We start from the raw sequence: 20,107 nt of genomic DNA, 5'->3' as shown, positions 1-20,107 counted from the left end.
TCAGATTTACATTTTATTAAACACAGTCATGTATGTATGTGCATCTTCTGACTGTGCCATGGTGATGCATTAGTTTGTGGAGCTACGTTTTCTTGCTAATATGTTAACAAGTAAGTGTTATCACAGAGGTTATTTTATTTAATCATCTCAATTGATGCAGGAAAAGCCTTTGACAAAATTCAAAATCCAAGCTGGGTGCTGGTGGCTCATGCCTGTAATCCTAGCTACTCAGGAGGCTGAGATCTGAGGATCATGGTTCAAACCAGCCCCAGCAGCAATGTCCATAAGACTCTTATTTCCAATTAACCACCAGAAAACCAGAAGTGGCGCTGTGGCTCAAGTGGTAGAGCGCTAGCCTTGAGCTGAAATGCTGAGGGACAGCGCCCAGGCCTAGAGTTCAAGTCCCACAATCAACAACAACAACAAAAAATTCAAAATCCTTTTTCTGAGAAAAGCTCTGAAGAAACTAGGGAAAGAAGGAACATAGTTCAACATAAAAGGTTATATATGACATGCCTATGGCAGCCATCCTAAAAAGAAAAGAGCTGAAATAATTTCCTTTAAAGTCAGGAATGAGACAAGGCTGTCTACTTTCATCACTATTATTAGCACAGTGCTGGAATTCCTAGCTAGAGCAGTAAGACAAGAGATAAATAAAAGACATTCAGATAAACAATATGATTCTATGCTTTAAAAAAACTCTGACTAAAAAATTAGAGAAAGGGAGAGATTAAACTTCTTTCTGTATGTTTTCTTCTGAAAATATAAATCAATTTGCAGGACCCTGGGTTTAGTGGCAATGTAACTATCACACAAAGGGACAGATTCTAAATTATCAATATACAGGATTTCATCAAAAATAAATACCAATCATTAAAAGACACAAAAGTTGGGTCTGAGAAGGTGGCTCAGTGGTAGAGTGCTTGCCTAGCATGCATGAAGTCCTAGATTCAATTCCTCAGCACCACATACACAGAAAAAGCCGGAAGTGGCACTGTGGCTCAAGTGGTAGAGTGCTAGCCCTGAGCAAAAGAAGCTCAGAGTCAGTGGCTGAGGCCCTGAATTCAAGCCCCAGGACTGGCAAAAAAAAAAAAAAGACACAAAAGTATAGACAAGTCACAGACTAGAAGGAAATATATGCAAATCAGATATTCCACAAAGTTTTTGGATGTAAAATATATAATGTTAGAGTGTATAATGTCATCACTAAATTTACGAAAAAGAAGAATGAAAAGATGGAGTAAAGATTTAAACAGCTCCTTTACCAAAGAAGATATGTGAATGGCCAATACTGCCTGAGATGATGGTCAGAAAAGAATAATGTATAGAAAATAATCTGGTACGTATGGAGAGGATTGATATATAATAGATAGATGGATAGATGGATAGATAGATAGACAGATACATGGGGATACATAGACAGATACATGGGGATACATGCAGAAAAGAATGATATGCATTACATGTACTGGAAGGCATTATGTTTTAGTGGGAGAGATGGACAATGAATAAACTATTGTAATTCAGAAAGATGAACACTCTGATCGAACCCAGGCAGCTGTGAAAAAAATCAGACCAGGTACAGAAAAGGATCAGCATGAAGTCCTCCTGTAATTCTTCTTGCCCTTCCAATCTCCACACACTTCAACAGGACTTGCACCTTCTCTGCTAAGTTTTTCTCCTTCCCTCAAGGCATACCTAGCACAGGGCCCTTGGAGAATGATGCTTCAATTAGAGCTGCTGGCCAATGGACTGAAGTTACACTTGGCACAGTAGCGTATATCCTGCTGCTCTACTGATTGAGCCCAACCCTCCCTACGCAGACAATAAAGATCTGTGTTTAGAGTCAACCTGAATACAGAGTTCTGGACCCTGCAGAACCTCCTGCCAACTGTCTTTCAAGAACCATGAAGTCCTTATTGGTCACCGTTACAATCTTTATGCTCCTGGCCCAACTGATTGCAGGTAAATGCAAAATCTTGGGGAAGAAGATATGGCTAGCATAGAACAGGGGCCTGCACAAGAGTTCTCCATGGAAGGGAGATGAAGTTTGTCCTGCTGCTGCCCAGGGCCTCTGTCCCAGGCAAGGCAACCTCAAGAATCTCAGAGTAGAAGCCAGGAGCCTGTAGCTCACGCCTATAATCCTGGCTACTCAGGAAGCTGAAATCTGAGGATCAAGATTCAAAGCCAGCCCAGGCAGAAAAGTTCAAGAGACTCTTATCTCCAATAAATTACTCATAAAAAGCCGGAAGTGGCGCTGTAGCTCAAGTGGTAGAGCACTAGCCTGGAACACAAAGAGGCTCAAGGAACATTATCCAGGCCCAGAGTTCAAGCCCCAGGACCAGTAGAAAATAATAATAATTATTATTATCATCATCAGCTCAGAGTGAATGATTGGCATGGGGGTGGGAGATGCAAATCATCTGTAATCACCATCACAGGCAGAGACGGGCCAGCTATTCCAGGCTGCCCTCAGTTCTGACACTTAGAGCCAGGCCAGTCCAACCCTGCTCATTTCACTCTGCTCAAGGGTATGACTTTCACAGCTCCATAAAACCACTTCTCCCAAGTTCTTAGTCTTATAGACAAGATCTATCATGTTATTACTGATTTTGATTGTGGTTAGAAGGCTGCTTCTAAATACATATAGGACAGTAAGGCAGAAAAGAAAAATATGGACAATATGGGGAACTGTTGGCAGGTAATATCAGATTTCAGTTCTATTCATATAAGCATTCCTTCTTACTTTTCCTTCTTCAAATGTGGTTTTAGCTTTTAAGACAGAATTTTGGTATGTAGCCCAGATTGGCCTTGCAATCCTTGAACTTGCAGTCCTCGTGCCTCTACCTCTGTTGGGCCAGGATTATAAGTATATGCTACCATGCCCCACTCACTTTGTTATTTCATATTATTTTAAATTACTTTCTTTTGTTTTGTTTTGTTTTTATATATATATTGCAATGCTCACCAAACTCAGGTAAATGTGATAGCTAGGTAAATGTGATAGCTAGGTAAATGTGATACCACTGAGCTATATTCTCAGCCCTATTTTATTTTTGATTGACACATAATTGTGTATATTTGTGATGTCTTGATACATATGCTCATTATACAATGATCAAACAAAGGGTAATTAGTATGTACATACCATCTTAAACATTTACCATTTCTATATGATGGGAATCCAGATCCTCTCTTCTAGCTATTAGGCATTACATAAGATATTATTGTTAACTGTAGTGGTTCTCCTTAGTAACAGAACATCAGAACTTGTTTCTCCCACCTGAAATTCTGTACTTGATACTTTAAAAACCAAGACATGGATCATGGACCTGTTTTGGAAACAGAGAAATCGACTACAACTTCATCACTCTCCACGTTTTTAAGTTGCAGCCAACTGCTATATGGGTTTGTTACTTGCTTCTTTACCGTTTACTTTTAACTTTTGACTAACATGTTCTGATTTATACATGTTAATGAAGCTCTGTGTAATAATTCCACGTGTGCATATAATGTACAGTGATCAAATACAACCTCCCTTTACCCTCTCGTTTCCCAACCATGATCAATCTCTGGTCTTCATCTAGGTAGACTTTGTAAACTTTGTCTTGTGATGGTTTTGTTTTTATATATTTTTCTTACCATGTAGTAGTTAAACAAAGAGGTTTAATTGTGTTATTGCTATTCATGTATATAATGTCCCCCATCAAACTCACCCCTTCTTCTCATCTCCCTTCGATCCTCTCCCTTCACTCCCTTTTTTCAAAAAAATTTTATTTTTTATTTTTTTGGTAGGTTGTGGGGCTTGAACTCTGGGCTTGAGTGCTGTCCCTGAGCTTTTCAGCTCAAGACTAGTGCTCTACAGCTTGAGCCACAGCATCACTTCCAGTTTTCTGATGGTTAATTGAAAATAAGAATCTCATGGACTATCCTTCCTGGGCAGGCTTTGAACCATGATCCTCAGAGCTCAGCCTCCTGAGTATCTAGGATTACAGGGGTGAGCCACCAGCACCTGTTCCCTTTCCTTCTTAAAACAATGTCAACAAGTTTACTTAAACTTCAGACTGCACTGGGGCATTTTTCATAAGTCCTTTTTCTTTGAGAATATCATTTGAAGTAGGTGCATATTTTTCTGTCTCATTTTTGTGCTAGTATTGGAGAGTCCTTTGTTGTGTCATTTGGGCATTTTTTTCCCTAATGTGCTAATAATTATAACTAATACAGTACAACCTTGCTGATAGATGACTGTGAAACTCTCTGACTAGGTAAATGAGAAGCTCCATTTCTCAGTCCATGGTTACTAATTCTTTTAAATTAACAACAATGTATTTTCAGTTGCTCTTTTTGTTCAAGGCTAGCGCTCTACCACTTTGAGCCACAGCACCCCTTCTGGCTTTCTGGTGGTTAATTGGAGATAAGAGTCTCATGGACTTTCCTGCCTAGGCTGGCTTTGAACCATGATGCTCAGATCTCAGCCTCCTGAGTAGCTAGGATTATAGATGTGAGCCACTGGCACCTGGCTGTGTGTTTGTATTTTTAATCTTCCTCTCTCAATATGTTGATTGGTTTTACACTTTGTATTTATTTAAGGCACTGTCCCTCAGCTTTTCAGCTCAAGGCTAGCACTCTATCACTTGAGCCACAGCACCACTTTTGGCTTTTTTGCTTATGTAGTGCTGAGGAATTGAACCCAGGGCCTCATGTATGCAAAGCAAACACTCTACCACTGAGCCACCTTCCCAGCCCTGTTCTTCTTCTTCTTGAGAGCAGTTATTCCCTAATGCTTACTATTTCTCCCAATTCTGTTGTGTTATAGTTTTTTCACATTAGATTCGATTTGATTTTTCATGTGAGGCACAAAGTGAGCAGCCATCTCTTTTAGATTGAATTTCCTAATGGATATAGTCACATAATAACTCTGTAATTTGCCTGTAGAGATCGTAGTTTATGTTCTCTGTTCAACTTGGCAGTGTATGAGTTCATATGATGCAAAGGCTGTCTCCAAAGGTGTTCCAGGTTGATCACATCTTCCAAATTCTGAGTTTATGTTGCTTGATCCCTCCCTCTTTCTCAGGGGCTTTAATGACATACCTCACATACTTGCATGGTATCTTCTTTCCAAACTAAAGGGCCCTGAGAACATTCCTTATGGCCACTCTAGACAAACACCAGCCATTCAGGATCCTTCTTTATAATTAGCCAAGCTTACCTCCAGGTTCAGAAGCATCACAAGTACAATTCATGTATGCCAGAGCATAAGGACACAAAGGCAGGAAACTTGACTTGAGGCTTCTGTCCATATAGCTCATTTGTAGAAAGCTAAGGAAAACTATTTTAATGTTATCTCCATAAAGAGATTTTGGCCAGGCACTGATGGGTCACACCTATAATCCTAGCTACTCAGAAGGCTAAGACCTGAGGATCATGGTTCAAAACTAGCCTGGGCAGAAAAGTCCCTGTGAGACTCTTATCTCCAATTAACTGCCCAATAAAACAAAAGTGGCTCTGTGCTCAAAGTGGCAGAGCGCTAGTCTTGAGCAAAGGAGCTCAGAGATAGCGCCCAGGCCCTGAGTTCAAGTCCCACAACTGCAAAAAAAAAAAAAGGTATTTCAAACAGTGAGAGAGAAGGGGATCCATTGAAAGAGGATCTGGAGATGGGTTGAAGAGGAAGTACAATGAGAAAAATTGATTAAATCTTAATGTTCATCAGAAATATCAATATCAAGTTCTTCCTCTACTCTTGGCCTTTGCATATGATGTTGCTTCTTTGAACACTCTTCCTCAGGATCTTTAACTCCTGTGTCCTTTGATCTTTTAGGTCTAGGGTTAGATGTCACCACTTCTTCAGGGCAAATATCTTCAATGACCCTGGGCAGAATTCAGATTTCAGGAATGAGGGCTAGGAAGTGTATGTGTGTGTACTCAATACTCAGAAAAGGAGAAAACAGCTGATAAGAAGTATCAGGGGGGCTGGGAAGGTGGCTCAGTGGTAGAGCGCTTGCCTTGCATGCCTAAGGCCCTGGGTTTGATTCCTCAGCACCACATAAGCAAAAAGAAAAAAGCTGGAAGTGGTGCTAGCCTTGAGCTAAAGAGCTGAGGTACAGCGCCCAGGCCCAGAGTTCAGGCCCTACAACCGGACCCCCCCCCGCCCCCTCCCCCCCCAAAAAAGTATCAGGGGCTGGAAAGGTGGTTCAGTGGTAGAGTGTTTGCCTCACATGCATGAGGCCCAAGGTTCGATTCCTCAGCACCACATAAACAGAAAAAGCTGGAAGTGGCGCTGTGGCTCAAGTAGTAGAGTGCTAGCCTTGAACTGAAGAGCTGAGGGACAGCTCCCAGGCCCAGAGTTCTAGCCCCACGACCAACAACAACAACAAAAAAAAAGTGTCAGTAGCGATACAACACTCACAAATGATTGCTAAGATTAACCTATTATATCCTTTTTTCTTTATCACACTCATCTCAGTCTATACACACTGTGTTTAGTCTCTTGTTCATTTTCTTTCTTCCACTGTCCAGTGTAAGACCCTATCTTATTGTTTTATTCTCTTATTCTCAACCTCTTGCAGAATTCTCTGCACAGCAGGCATCTATCACATAGTTCTTGAGTGAATAGAAAAGTAGTTTGAGCAATGTAGAGCAAGGAGAAGTTCCAACGTCTCTTCCTGGCCTCCATGTGTTAGAACATGTGATAAGATATTTATATATGTGTGTAGTATGGGTACACAGGCAACCCCTATATAATGTCTCCCTAATGAATATATTGCTAATAGGACAGCATTTAATTTTTTATTCTCAAAATTTTTGAGAATATCCTTATATCTTAGTCACATGAACATACAGAGAAAGAGATAGACAAGCCAGGTGCTGGTGGCTCACTCTTGTAATCCTAGCTACTCAGGAGGCTGAGATCTTAGAATCATGATTCAAAGCCAGGTTAGGCTAGGCTAGAATGTCCATGAGACTCTTATCCCCAATTAACCACCAAAAAACCTGAGGTGGCACTGCTCCAAGTGGTAGAGCAAAAGAGGTCAGGGATAGCACCCAGGCCCAGAATTCCAGCCCCAGGACAGAAAAGGAAGAAAGGAAGAAAGGAAGAAAGGAAGAAAGAAAGAAAGAAAGAAAGAAAGAAAGAAAGAAAGAAAGAAAGAAAGAAAGAAAGAAAGAAAGAAAGAAAGAAAGAAAGAAAGGAAGGAAGGAAGGAAGGAAGAAGGAAGGAGGGAAGGAGGGAAGGAGGGAGGAAAGAAAGAAAGAAAGAAAGGGAGAGAAAGAAAGAGAAAGAGAAAGAAGAAAGAGAGAATGAAGAGAGAAAGAAAGAGAGGAAGAAGAAAGAAAGAGAGAAAAAGAGAGAAAGAGAAAGAAGAAAGAGAGAGAAAGAAGAAAGAGAGAGAGAAAGAGAAAGAGAGAGAGAGATAGACCAAGATAAGTGTGAAAATAAAGAAACAGATATGTATGGATTTTTTATATTTGTTTTCCCATAACTTGACCCATTTTTAACGAGACAATATATATATAAGACATGTCTAATGTTCTGATCTAAATATAATTAGGAGAACTTCAGAAATATAGAAAGGCATTTTGAAAAAAAATCTCACCAACTATCAACAAAAGCCATGTGTGTTTTAACAATGAGGAGAATATCAGGAATGATGTGAACATTTTTTTTTTCTGGGTCCTGGAGCTTGAACTTGGGCTTGGCTGCTGTCCCTGAGCTCCATTTTGCTCAAGGCTAGTACTCTACCACTTGAGCCACAATACCATTTCCAGCTTTTTCTGTAATTGGAGACAAGAGTCACGGACTTTCCTTCCCAGGCTGTCTTTGAACTGTGATCTTCAGATCTCAGCAGCCTGAGTAGCTAGAATTACAGACATAAGCCGCCAGTAAGCAGCTGATGTAAACATTTCTTTTGGGGGCGGGGGGCCGGTCGTGGGGACTGAACTCTGGGCCTGGGCGCTGTCCCTCAGCTCTTCAGCTCAAGTCTAGCACTGTACCACTTGAGCCACAGCGCCACTTCTGGCTTTTTTTTCTTTTTGCTTATGTGGTGCTGAGGAATCGAACCCAGGGCCTCATGCATGCAAGGCAAGCACTCTACCACTGAGCCACCTTCCCAGCCCCTGATGTGAACATTTCTAATTTTTAGAAGTTCCTACCTCTTTTTATATGTTTCTATGTGTCTTAGATCCACATTGGGAAACTGTTTGTAGATTTTGTGCTCATGTATAAAATATTTTTTCAAAGTTAAAATTCTGAGAAAAAAGGCCGGATGCTCACGCCTGTCATCCTAGCTACTCAGGAGGCTGAGATCTGAGGAGCATGGTTCAAAGCCCGGGCTGAAAAGTCCATGAGACTCTTATCTCCAATAAACGACTAGAAAACTGGAAGTAGCGCTCAACCGGTAGTGTGCTCACTGAAAAGCTCAGGTATAGTGCCCAAGCCCAGAGTTCAAGCTCACGACCAATACCAAAAAAAAATAAAAAATCTGAGAAAAAGTCTTCTAGTAAGTTTATATGCCGAGTTCTGATTTCAATAATGAAGGGCCCAGACAGGTACCTGTATCATGCTTGTAATCTTAACAATGTGAGAGAACAGAGAATGAGAGGATTGTGCTTTGGCTTTGATGTCAACCCAGGCAGAAAAGTTCACAAGACCCTTTCTCAAACCATAGCTGGACACTGGAGCATTTACCTCCCAGGTTACCTGAGAGGCTGACATTGGAAGGATCACAGTTCCAGGGCAAACTGGGTAGAAAAGTCCATGAGATTTTATATCATAGAGGGAAGCTAGATATGGTGGTGTGAGCCTGTGATCTCAGCCACAATGGGAAGACATTGCCACCATTAGTTAATGGCCAAGGTCTGAGGCAAATCAAGAAGCAAGACCCTGTCTCAAAAACCACTGGCAAAAAACAGGGCTGGGCGCATAGCTCAAGTGGTATAGCACCAGCCTAGCAAGTTAAACCCCAAGAAAGGAAAGGAAAGGAAAAAAAGAAAGGAAAGGTGAAGGGTCCCACACATCCATCCCAGGGGACCACGCAGAGGCAGGCAGGCACAGGAGAAAGATGATTACAAGGTTTATCAGAGGAGCCTTATTTTCCCCAAGAGGGAGTACATCACTCCTATCCCTATCAGGGTAGCAGGAGAGTCTGAGCATTGGAAGTGAGGTAGATGGGAGCCCAGGTAGATCTGGGCGGAGAGAGAGAGGAGCCATATGTATGGCGGGAACTCCAGGGATGGGAGGGGCTCAGGTCTGGGTGGAGCTGAGGACCAAAGGTGAGCATTAAACTAACAGAAGCAAAGGAAGAAAGAGAGGGGAGGAAGGGAGAGAAGGAAGAGAGGGAAGAAGGAAGGAAGGAAGGAAAGAAGGAAGGAAGGAAGGAAGGAAGGAAGGAAGGAAGGAAGGAAGGAAGGAAGGAAGGAAGGAAGGAAGGAAAGGAAGGAAGGAAAGGAAGGAAAGGAAGGAAGGAAAGAAATCACTAAGGCCCAACCATGAATATACAATTCTGGACCTATATGGGTTTATAAAATCGCATTTAGTATTCAGAGCAAGCTCTATGGATTCAGAAAAGAAAAAAAAGTAAACTGATGAGCGGCCTGATTGTCAGTGCTGATAGTTATTGCCCATTGTATGTACCTTTAAAAAAATTAAAAAAAAAACAAGTATCTCAGATTGACTGTTGTATAGAGTCCCTTTGCGCAGGTAAATGCCGGTCGATCGTTTGTGTTTGATCATCAACACCTCAGGTGGAAATACTGGTGTCATCTCTTTGTGCAGGTAACTGGTACGTGAGGAAATGTGCCAACAGGACGGGAAATTGCAGGAGCACGTGCAGAGTTGGAGAGGTGCAAATACAGCCGGCCACGGGCATCTGCAGCCAAAAGAAAATGTGCTGCATTCTGACCAGCCAAAACTGCGGCGGTGAAGGAGTCGCGCCCGGCGGAGGAGAAGCCGCGGGAGGTGGAGAGGCCGCCGGCGGCGGTGGAGGGGCCGGGGGCGGTGGAGGGGCCGGGGGCGGTGGAGGGGCCGGGGGCGGTGGAGAGGCCGCTGGTGGAGCTGAAGAGGCCGCGGCCACCACCGCGGCCCCCGCCGAGGCCCCGGCCGAGGCCCCCGCTGAGGCCCCCGCCGAGAGCGAAGGCGAGGCCGAGGGCGAGGCTTGAACAGGCCCAGCTCCTGACGCGAGGCCCAGGCTCGATTAAAACAAAGAGGGCTCCGCCTGTGTTGTGTTCTCTCTGCACCCCCTCCCCGCCGCGCCTCCGCTCCACCGGGTTTTGAAGGAGGCCAGGTCTCCTAGGAATCGGGGAGGGAAGGTCAGTCCACGCCCTTCCTGTAGGACCCATCGGCCTGCACCTCCGAGAGACCCACAATTGGTGCTAGGAAAGGCTGTTGAGACGTAGAGGGTTGATCGGCCTCCCCGCCAGGGCCTGCTCCAGTGGTGGAACGGGAGAATCTATTTGCACCGCTTGCTTGCGAATCGCAGGTGATTGGCTAGTGGGGCTGCGCTTCCCACTGTAAGAAGAACTGGGATATGATGATGGAATGATTTTAGGCCTTTGGTGGCTGTGATTTTTTGTTTTTTTCTGCAGATGAAAGGCAACCTCTCTCTCACACGGCGTGTTGGAAAGGTTAGGGCTGCAAAGCACCCCACAGAAAGCCTCGATCATCATTTTCTAGACAACCTACAATGACCACACAGGCCTGCAGGGACTATGATCTTACAGGGTAGAAGTAGAAAATGGATTCTTCTTTTTTTAATGAATGGATATCAATTAGGGAGTTTCATGTTGACATGATCGTCTATGTACATCCAGTGCTTCCTGATAATAATAACCCCTCTGACATTCTTCTTCCTCCCATCTCCTGCTCCCAAACCAGTCTCAGCAAGTTTCCGTGCTCTATATTTACACCCGGATATAATGTGTCTTGTCTATATTCATTTTCCCTTCCCCTTGCCATTGTCTGACCCACTCCCACCAATGTCAACACTCCAGATTAAAAAAAAAAAAAATTTCAATTCCGTAATATTCTTTTCCATGAAAGTACTTGATTGTTTAAATTGTTTTTGTTAGGGTGTCTCACACATTCATTTGCCACATGTTAGTCAATGTATGTATCTATATGATATAAATATATATGCACACGTGATCCTGTTTGTACTTAGTTATATTTTAGGTGTAACACCCACATAATGAGAGAAAGCGTATGTCTTTTGTCCTCCTAAGCCTTACCTATTTCATTCTATATGAGAGTTTACTGGTCCATCCATTTCTCTGCAAGTGACATGATTTCATTCTTCTTTTCAGCTGCATAATAGCCTGTGAATATATAAAACTCGTTTTCTTGATCCATTCACCAATTGTAAGGCATCTGTGCTGTTTTATAGCTTGGCTGTCGAGAATAATGCTGCAATGAACATAGGTGTACAGGCGCCCTTGTTATATGTTGAAGCACATTCCTTCAGATAAATGCCCCCAAGAATGTTATTGCTGGCTAGGAAATTTTATTCTGAAGCATGAAAAACCTGGGACATCTTAAACTGACTATACATTATATCATCCAGTTTTCTCTTGGAAATCCTCTTCTTTAACTTCTTACTTATGAGTAAGAAAGAAGGGATAGCAAAAACTTCCCAGCATGATTTGAATGCTTGGACTGGCACTAACCTTAAGCTATAGATTTTTCCCCTAAGAGCTCCACCCACATTATAAGATGATATGACTGGGCATCACCGCCATCTCTCCACTGGTCAGGCCCTAATAGTTGCACAGGAAAGCAGGAAATGTGGTTGCTTTCATTTTTCTGGACCCCTGTCAATAGCCATGTTTGTCTCTGTTGGGCTCATTCTCCCTATTTGTGAGAGGATAGGGTTAGACTGATACCTTGGGTCCGGGTGTTATACTGACAGCCTTCTGAGTCTACAAACATCAGAGGCGCGCATGCTCCGGGGGGCCAGCTTCACCACTGACTCAAGAGAAGTCAAAGATTTGAGTTGTAGACCAACAGGGAGAGCACTTGGGTGGAAGGGTCATTGCCTATAGAAATGAACTCCAGGAAATGGAAACAAGAGGGTTTTTTCTTTGTTTTTGTTTTCTTTTTGTTCTTGTTCATTTATCTGTCTTTGGGAGGGAAGGGGAGGACACAGAAATGAGGGACAAAAGGTGAACAAATGCAGCAGTGGTAATCACTAGACACTAAGTGGAAAATGAACCATATAACATGTGAGTGGGGACAAGAGGGGAAAACTGGGAGAGAGTGAGGGGAAGGGGTGACATTGTCCCAAAAGAAATGGACTCTTTACCTGACATGTAACTGTAATCCATCTGTACATCACCTTTATAATAACAATAAGAAAGGTCATCTCCACTATAGACACACGTCTATGGAGACTACCATAGAGTCCTTTTCCTTGTCCACTTGATCCCAGACTGGTTGCTAACAGATCCAGGTACACTCTCATCCACTCCTACTACATGCCGTGACTCCTATCATTACTGCCACCGTAAGGCTGAGCCTTCAAGATTTACAATGGCATTCTGGCAGGTGCCCCACCACCATCCTGCATTCCTTTCACACATGTTCACCCTTCTACTACAACGAGGGCCAAAATCAGTTCTGAAACGTAAATCTAGCCCTTTAGTATCCTTGCCCCCAACATCCTAGGCCAACTTTCCAATCCAGCCTTCACTGTCCCTTGAATCCAGAACCTCAAGTATATTCTTAGTTTTGTCCCTTATCACTCTCCCATAAGACGTCTTCCATTTCACACACACACACACACACACACACACACACACACACACACACACACACTTATTTCTGGTTGATTTGGACTCCCAGATTGTTTTGATATTGCTTTAAGATTATATATACAGTTGCATGCTCACTGCTTGATCTTGCCTGTAAGAATATCTTCATTTTTCTTCTTGAGGGCATTGATAACATCTCTGCTCCCCCCAAAATTGAGCTGTGGTTAGTTATTGAGCTCCAGTATTATTGTTTGTCTGGGATTTTATGTCATTGTGTTACTAATGTACTCTAAATACTCTGTCTTTTCCTTTCTATGTGTGACATTGATGATCAGGAAACATTTTCCTTTTTTTGTTCTTTTTTCCTATCATATCCTAATTAGCTTAATTCTTGTTAAAGAAATAAAGGAACTTCTTAAGGACCCAGAAGATTTCACAGTGCTACTGAAATCTTACCCTCCCTTATCCTAGATCTGCCCCAGGAACAGGTTTCTGTTTGTGCACACACCTATGGTCTATGGCATACCACGGTGGAGAGACTTGAAGGACGGATTGTCCCAATGGATAAGACATCCTTGCCTCCTGACCCCATGGCTGTCCTTTGAGGCAGAAGTCATACATGCACCCAGCAGGAGAAATATATGGAAAGTCTTTTTGGCAGAGGAGAGGATACCAGGAAAACATATGTGTACTTTGGGGTCAGATATAGCTAACCTTATTTGTGGTCCTCCTGGAAATGTGCTTACTCTTAGACTATAGAAACAAGTAGATTCCCTAGTTCTGAATCTTTGCTTCTGAAAGTGGAGAACAGAGACCATCTATAATCCCAAAGAAGGAACTTTGAGGATTGTACTAGTGGTGTATTACGTTACTACCATCATAGGAATCCACTGATTCCTGCAAGTGGTCTAACAAGGCACCCTTCCCCAGGGCACTGCCCACCATACCATACTGTGGCTGCTCAGCATTGATACAAGTGATTACAAGCCAAGTTTCACCTGGAGGAAAACTCATTGCCGTGCAGAAAAGAGTGCAAGCAGAGAGATCTGGGCACTCTTTGAGCAGCCAGGTGGGGTTTAAAGGTTCCTGGTGGCACTTGCTGTACTTTCCCCTCGGGAAGTACCTTGATCATTGTCGTGGAAAGACCTTAGCATGATGAGCACTTTGATTATGGGACATAATCTCAGTGTTTATCATGGCCCTCTTATCTTGCTGTCTTCCATCTCCTCCTTCATACCATGCTTGAATTACTGGGACAAACCTTTCCTGCTTCAGGGTTGACTAATGGAGTAGCAAGAAAAAAAAAAAAGGAACATTCACTGTGTGAGCCAAACACAATTTATTTTTTAAGCCCACTCATTTCGCAATTAGTAATACTAATGATCCAAGCTGAGCTGTCTGGAGCTGCTTCTAATGCACAGTAAAGTTTCATAGGCAGTTTTTAAAAAATTATTTTTATTTATTTATTTTTTTGGTCGGTCGTGGGGCTTGAACTCTGGGCCTGGGAGCTGTCCCTCAGCTCTTTAGCTCAAGGCTAATGCTCTACCACTTGAGCCACAGTGCCATTTCCAGCTTTTTCTGCTTATGTGGTACTGAGGAATCGAACCCAGAGCCTCATGCATGCAAGGCAAGCACTCTACCACTGAGCCACCTCCCAGCCCTCATAGAAATTTTTCTGAGAAGATTGTGGGCCCGTAACTTTTGTCAAGGAGGACACTACTTTTCTAATTCCTGAATGAGAGTTTGGGAATAACCTTTGTATGGACTTGATATTTTTCTTAAATTGGGTTTCTGTACGGGAACTGGAACTTTCAGAGTGACAGAGAGAGGACATCCTTGGCACCATGACTGAATGGAGGCATGCCGGAAAAGGATGTATACAGAAGACCAACCTAAGCAAAGGCCTCCCTGATGCAATCAAACAGAGTCTGAGGCCATAACAAAAGGCTAGGTGTGCACTTGGCAGGAGAACCGGTGATGCAGAAACCACAGTTCTGTGGTGGTAGTGTGGGGGCTTCTACCACAGACAGGAGACTGTTGCCTGGTTGGAATAAAGTGCACTTCACACCAAATGTTGTTTTCCAGAACTGGTGTGGACTGGAGCAGTTATGACTGGGACAAGGCCACCTGGAAAGAAGTCGTGGCCAGCTGTTGAGATTGCAGTGTCATTGAGCAATAATTGTCCAGTCATTTTCAACCATTCATCTGGGAGATATAAGTATATAAAATGACTTGTGTGCCGTAGGTAAAGAAATCAAAATTAACAAGAACAGAATCCACCATTGAAGGGCTCCCAGATCCCTACAGGTTAACATAACACGGGGCAATCACCAACCAAAATATATCCATGCAACAGAGGTGGCATGGAAAGGGACACGGCATCTCTCTTAAGATGTTTCAGGGAAATTTCCACAGAGTTGCAGATAAATAAACTTAGCTTTGAAAGGCAATTCGGCAGGGTACCGGTGGCTCACACCTGTAATCCCAGCTACTCAGGAGGCTGAGAACTGAGGATCATGGTTCAAAGCCAGTCCAGGCCAGAAAATCCATGAGACTCCATTCTCCAATTAACCATTCCCAAAGAGAAGTAGAGCTGTAGCTCAGAGCGCTACCCTTGAGCAAAGGCGCTCCAGGACAGTATCTAGGCCCTGGGGTGAAGCCCCACAACCAACACAAAATAAAACAAAGACAATTATGAGGGAGGTAGGAGAAGATAATGAAGAGAAGTCATATAATTTTTGAAAAAGGACTTAAAAGTAAAAAGGAACAGGGAATGGCAATCCCAAATCCGATAGCAGCATAGACAGCTAGTTTGACAGAAACACGAGGGGTTCCATAAAGAAACCTGAAACAGGGCTGGGAAGGTGGCTCAATGGTAGAGTGCTTGCCTTGCATGCATGAGGCCCTGAGTTCGATTCCTCAGCACCACATAAGAAAAAAGAAAAAAGCTGGAAGTAGTGTTGTGGCTCAAGTGGTAGAGCGCTAGCCTTGAGCTGAAGAGCTGAGGGACAGTGCCCAGGCCCGGAGTTCAGGCCCCACGACCGGACACAAAAAAACAAAACAAAACAAAAAAAAAAAGAAACCTGAAACAGGAGAGCCAGGACCAATACATGCTGAGCTGAATACTGTGCCACAGAGACTTCATCTTTGCAGAATTTAGTTGTTGAATCCTTCTACACTAGAAAAGTAAAGCTTTATGGAAATCTCTCAAATAAAGCAATCTTTCTCCCCCCAAAAAATCTAAAATAAGACCAATGAGGTAGAACATTCTGTGATTATAAACTCCATATTTGCGGATGTAGGTGGGGGTGGACTTGGACTTCCTGTCTGTGCACGTGGCTTCAAACCAGAGCTTAAAACCAGTCATGGGTCATGTTCAAAGACTGACAGAGACCACTGGATACACGAGTTTGGCTGCCTCTTTCTTCTGGGAAGTCTGTGAGCATGAAGCTGTGTCTGCTTCTCATTATTTCGCTGTTTGTGGTACTCACAGGTAATCTGTCCAAATGTGCCATGACATGGAAGGAGATATGTTGCCATTTGTATTGTTGGACATAGGATCTTTTTTTTTTTTTTTTTTTGTCAGTCGTGGGGCTTGAACTCTGGGCTTGGGCACTGTCCCTGCACTCTTCAGCTCAAGGCGAGCGCTCTACCGCTTGAGCCACAGCGCCACTTCTGGTTTTCAAGTGGTTTATTGGAGATAAGAGTCTCACAGACTTTCCTGACCGGGCTGAGTAGCTAGGATTACAGGCGTGAGCCACTGGCACAGGGCTTGGACATGCATCTTTAAGACTGCTGATATCTACACTGTCAGCAAAGAGGCCCATTCTCCTGGGTGCCTTGCTGTAAAGAAGCAGGAGGCTGGAGGAGGGAGGGCTACACTCAGGACTTGGTGTCAAAGGTCACAGTGACCCATCATCCAGTTTTCCCCTAAGCCACCAATTTTCCACTCAGATTCATTTCCAGCCTGTGCTATCAAAGGACTGAGAACAGCACATGGTGGCTGTCATCAGTGTGACTTTATCATTGGCTTCATGGTTGTCAAGTTATGGGGATTGCCTGAATTATTCCCTTTGAATCTCAACTTTCTCATCTGTGGAGTGTAATGATCCTACAGGAGCTTAAAAGTGTGAGAGACTCAGGCTTCATAATAAGTCGCTGTCTATGCTAGTTCCTTTCTGTCTCGCTAGGAAGAAGGTGCATTGTTTGTCTTTTTGTGGCCCTCAAATGACACCCCTCTAATTCTTCAATATATTTCTTGATTATAAAGATCAGAACATATATAGTACACCTCTGCATTCCCCCCTTTTATTCCATATTTTGTGTAGAGGGACAAAATCAAGTTTAGAAAGAAGAGCTTTAAAAGTATTGTGGTTTATTCTGAATAGGTAATAGTTGAAATCCTTGTGTACATGTGAGGGTGTGTGTGTGTGTGTGTGTGTGTGTGTGTGTGTGTGTGTGTGTGTGTGTAAAAGAGAGAGGGAGTGTGTGTGTGTGTGTGTGTGTGTGTGTGTGTGTGTGTGTGTTCTGGACCTAGAACTCAGGGCCTGGTGTTGTCTCCTGGGCTTATTTTTCTCTCAAGTATATGGCTCTCATTGAGCCATAGCTCCACTTTAGTTATCTGGTGGCTAATTTGGTGGCTAATTGTAGATAAGACTCTCATGGGCTTTCCTGCCCAGGCTGGCTTCAAACTACCACCCTCAGATCTCACCCTTCTGAGTAGATAGGATTACAGACATGAGCCATAAGTACCCAACTACAGTTTACATTCTGCTGGGGCCACCTGTTCATGTAATTGAACCTGATCCTTGGGGAACTCATTTTCTTTAGACCAAGAAGAGGGAAAGGCATTGTGGTGGCTGGTCATGTTTATTACCATAGCTACTTGGGAGATGGAGAGTAGAAGGATCCTCGTTTCAAGTTGCCTAGGAAAAGTTAGCCAAACCTTTTCATTCCCACCGGCATAAAACACGGCTGGAGGTGTGGCTTATGTGGTATAGTACCAGCCTATCACAGACCTTGCATTCCAATATCAAAACCAGCTTTAAAAAGAAAGAAAGAAAGAAATGAAATGAAATGGAAACTGAAAATTAAAACTATAAAAGAAGGAGAGACAGTCACCTTCAGGAGAAACCTTACAATGAGTGTGCTACAGCATAAGAGGTCTGTTTCTAGCAGACGCTGGTGGCTCACACCTGTTTCTAGCTACTCAGGGAACTGACATCTCAGGATTACGGTTTAAAGATAGCCTGGATAGGAAGTCTGTGAGATTCTTATCCCTATTAATCACCAAAAAGCAGGAAGTAGAACCTTAAGTGAAAAGTGTCCAGGCCCTGAACTCAAGCCCCATTACTGGTACACCAAAAAGTCCTGTTTCTGATTCTCTCTCTCTCTCTCTCTCTCTCTCTCTCTCTCTCTCTCTCTCTCTCTCTCTCTCTCTCTCTCTCTCTCTCCCTTCCTCCCTCCCTCTTTCTGTCTTTCTCTCTTTCTTTTTCTCTTTCTTTCTTTCTCCCTTCCTTCCTTCCTTCCTTCCTTCCTTCCTTCCTTCCTTCCTTTCTTTCTCTTTCTTTCTTTCTTTCTTTCTTTCTTTCTTTCTTTCTTTCTTTCTTTCTTTCTTTCTTTCTTTCTTTCTTTCATCCTGATCTTGAACTTGGGGCCTGGAAACTTCCCCTGAGGGTTTTTTTTTGTTTTGTTTTGTTTTGCTCAAAGCTAGTGCTCTACCACTTGAGCCACAATGCCACTTCAGTTTTTGAGCAGTTAATTGGAGCTAAGACTCTCACGGGGAGTTTTCTGTCCATGCTACCTTTGAACCATGATCTTCAGATTTTAGACTCCTGAGTAGCTAGAATTACACCAGGGTATGCCACCGGTGCCCAGCTCTGTTTGTGATCTTCTTGTTTGGTTATTAGTGTTTCGTGGTACTGAACCTTGGACCCAAGGCTCACCCTTACTAGGTAACTGATCTTCTATTTGAGTTATTCTCTTAGACCTATTTTTTCTTTCTTGTATGAATTTACTTTTTTATTTTTATTTATTGAGAGATAAGATTTCTCTGCCTTTGCCTGGCTGACATCAAGCTTAAGATGCTCCTGCCTCCAATTTCACAGTAGTGGGGATTACCTTGAGCGACCCCATGCATGCCTGTGAGGTTATTCCCCTCCCCGCCCAGTCATGGAGCTTGAACTCAAGGCTTGGACACTGCTCCTGAGCTCTTATTACTAAAGGCTAGCACTCTACCCCTTTAAGAGACAACAGCACCTCTGGGTTTTGAGTGGTTAATTGGATAGAAGAAAAGTCCCTGTGAGACTTTTCTACCTTGGGCTGGGTTTGAACTGCGATCCTCAGAGGTCAGCCTGCTGAGTAGCTGAGATGACAAATGTGAGCTCCTGGTGCTGGCTCCTGTACCGTTCATTCAAAAAGCTGATGCAGCTCTGAAGTGTGCCAATGGTAACAAATGGATGCTTTCAGGAGAATCAGGGCTGAGGGAAAGCTGACTCTGGAGGACAGAATACATACTCACCTATGCCCTGGCTCTAAGAGACAGGACATTGCCACATCCAGAACCAGGGACCAAGGCTTCTTTTCTCTATTGTCACATATATTTAGATTTCTCAGAGCCAAGTGCTCATTAGCCAGGAGCCTAGGGACTTTGACAACCCATAATTTGGGATGATTCTCTAAGACTCTGGATTTTCTGTATAACGTTCTTTGTAACCTTCACTTTGGGACTACAAGAAGCCACAGCTAGTGGGAAACTACACACCTCTTCCACTCCTCTTCAGAAACTAACCTTAGTTCCACATTGTTTCCTGTATACAGATGGGGCACAACCCAAAAAATGCTTTGATCATATCACTGGCTACTGCAGGAAGCAATGCAAACCAGGGGAAATCTCTGAAGTAGAATGTGCATATGAGAAATTGTGTTGCGTTAATGAAGAGGAAAAGAAAAACCTCAGGGAATCTTCTCCTCCAGTTGAACCAACTTTGCTGTCATTGGACCAAGATGATTTTTTTGACCTACTGCCTGCCACATCTACCCCAAAAAAGAAATCAGAAAAGCCCTAGATTCCCTGAATTCCACTGAAGTTCTGTGGAATCCTACAGGCTACACGGAGAGATTCATCTACTTCTTTCTGTGCACTTCACTAACCCTATGTAATAAACTCCAGTGCATTCATCTATATTTATGTAATGATGTCAATGTATGAGTCAATGAGGGTACTGTGAGAGATAGAACTTAGATTGTCTACGTTCTAAAAAAGATGAGGATTTCCACAGAAAATTTTAGGCACTTTGTTCCTTTCTGTAGAACTGAAAATTTTTATGACATATGTCTATGTATAATATTTTCTCCCTCCCTCTCCCGC

The 20,107-nt window shown here is 43.1% G+C and overlaps 2 protein-coding genes across 2 annotated transcripts; both read left to right on the top strand.

Annotated features, from left to right (window-relative positions):
• Positions 1 to 1,764: 1,764 nt before the first annotated feature.
• Defb126 (defensin beta 126) lies at positions 1,765 to 10,209 on the top strand. Its single transcript, XM_070006991.1, has 2 exons — positions 1,765 to 1,965; positions 9,770 to 10,209. The coding sequence occupies exons 1-2, from the start codon at positions 1,908 to 1,910 to the stop codon at positions 10,150 to 10,152; spliced, it is 441 nt and encodes a 146-aa protein (XP_069863092.1). The 5' UTR covers positions 1,765 to 1,907; the 3' UTR covers positions 10,153 to 10,209.
• A 5,897-nt stretch (positions 10,210 to 16,106) lies between these two features.
• Positions 16,107 to 19,923, top strand: LOC138816848 (beta-defensin 128-like). Its single transcript, XM_070006988.1, has 2 exons — positions 16,107 to 16,231; positions 19,558 to 19,923. Exons 1-2 carry the CDS (start codon positions 16,183 to 16,185, stop codon positions 19,803 to 19,805), a joined length of 297 nt encoding a protein of 98 aa, XP_069863089.1. The 5' UTR covers positions 16,107 to 16,182; the 3' UTR covers positions 19,806 to 19,923.
• Positions 19,924 to 20,107: the final 184 nt, after the last annotated feature.

This window comes from Dipodomys merriami, unplaced genomic scaffold (genome assembly GCF_024711535.1).
Source record: "Dipodomys merriami isolate MVZ:Mamm:240054 unplaced genomic scaffold, mDipMer1.0.p SCAF_7, whole genome shotgun sequence".
Taxonomy (NCBI): Eukaryota; Metazoa; Chordata; class Mammalia; order Rodentia; family Heteromyidae; genus Dipodomys; species Dipodomys merriami.
Note: the sequence above shows the minus strand (reverse complement) of the source record. Positions and strands in the feature narration are given on the sequence as shown.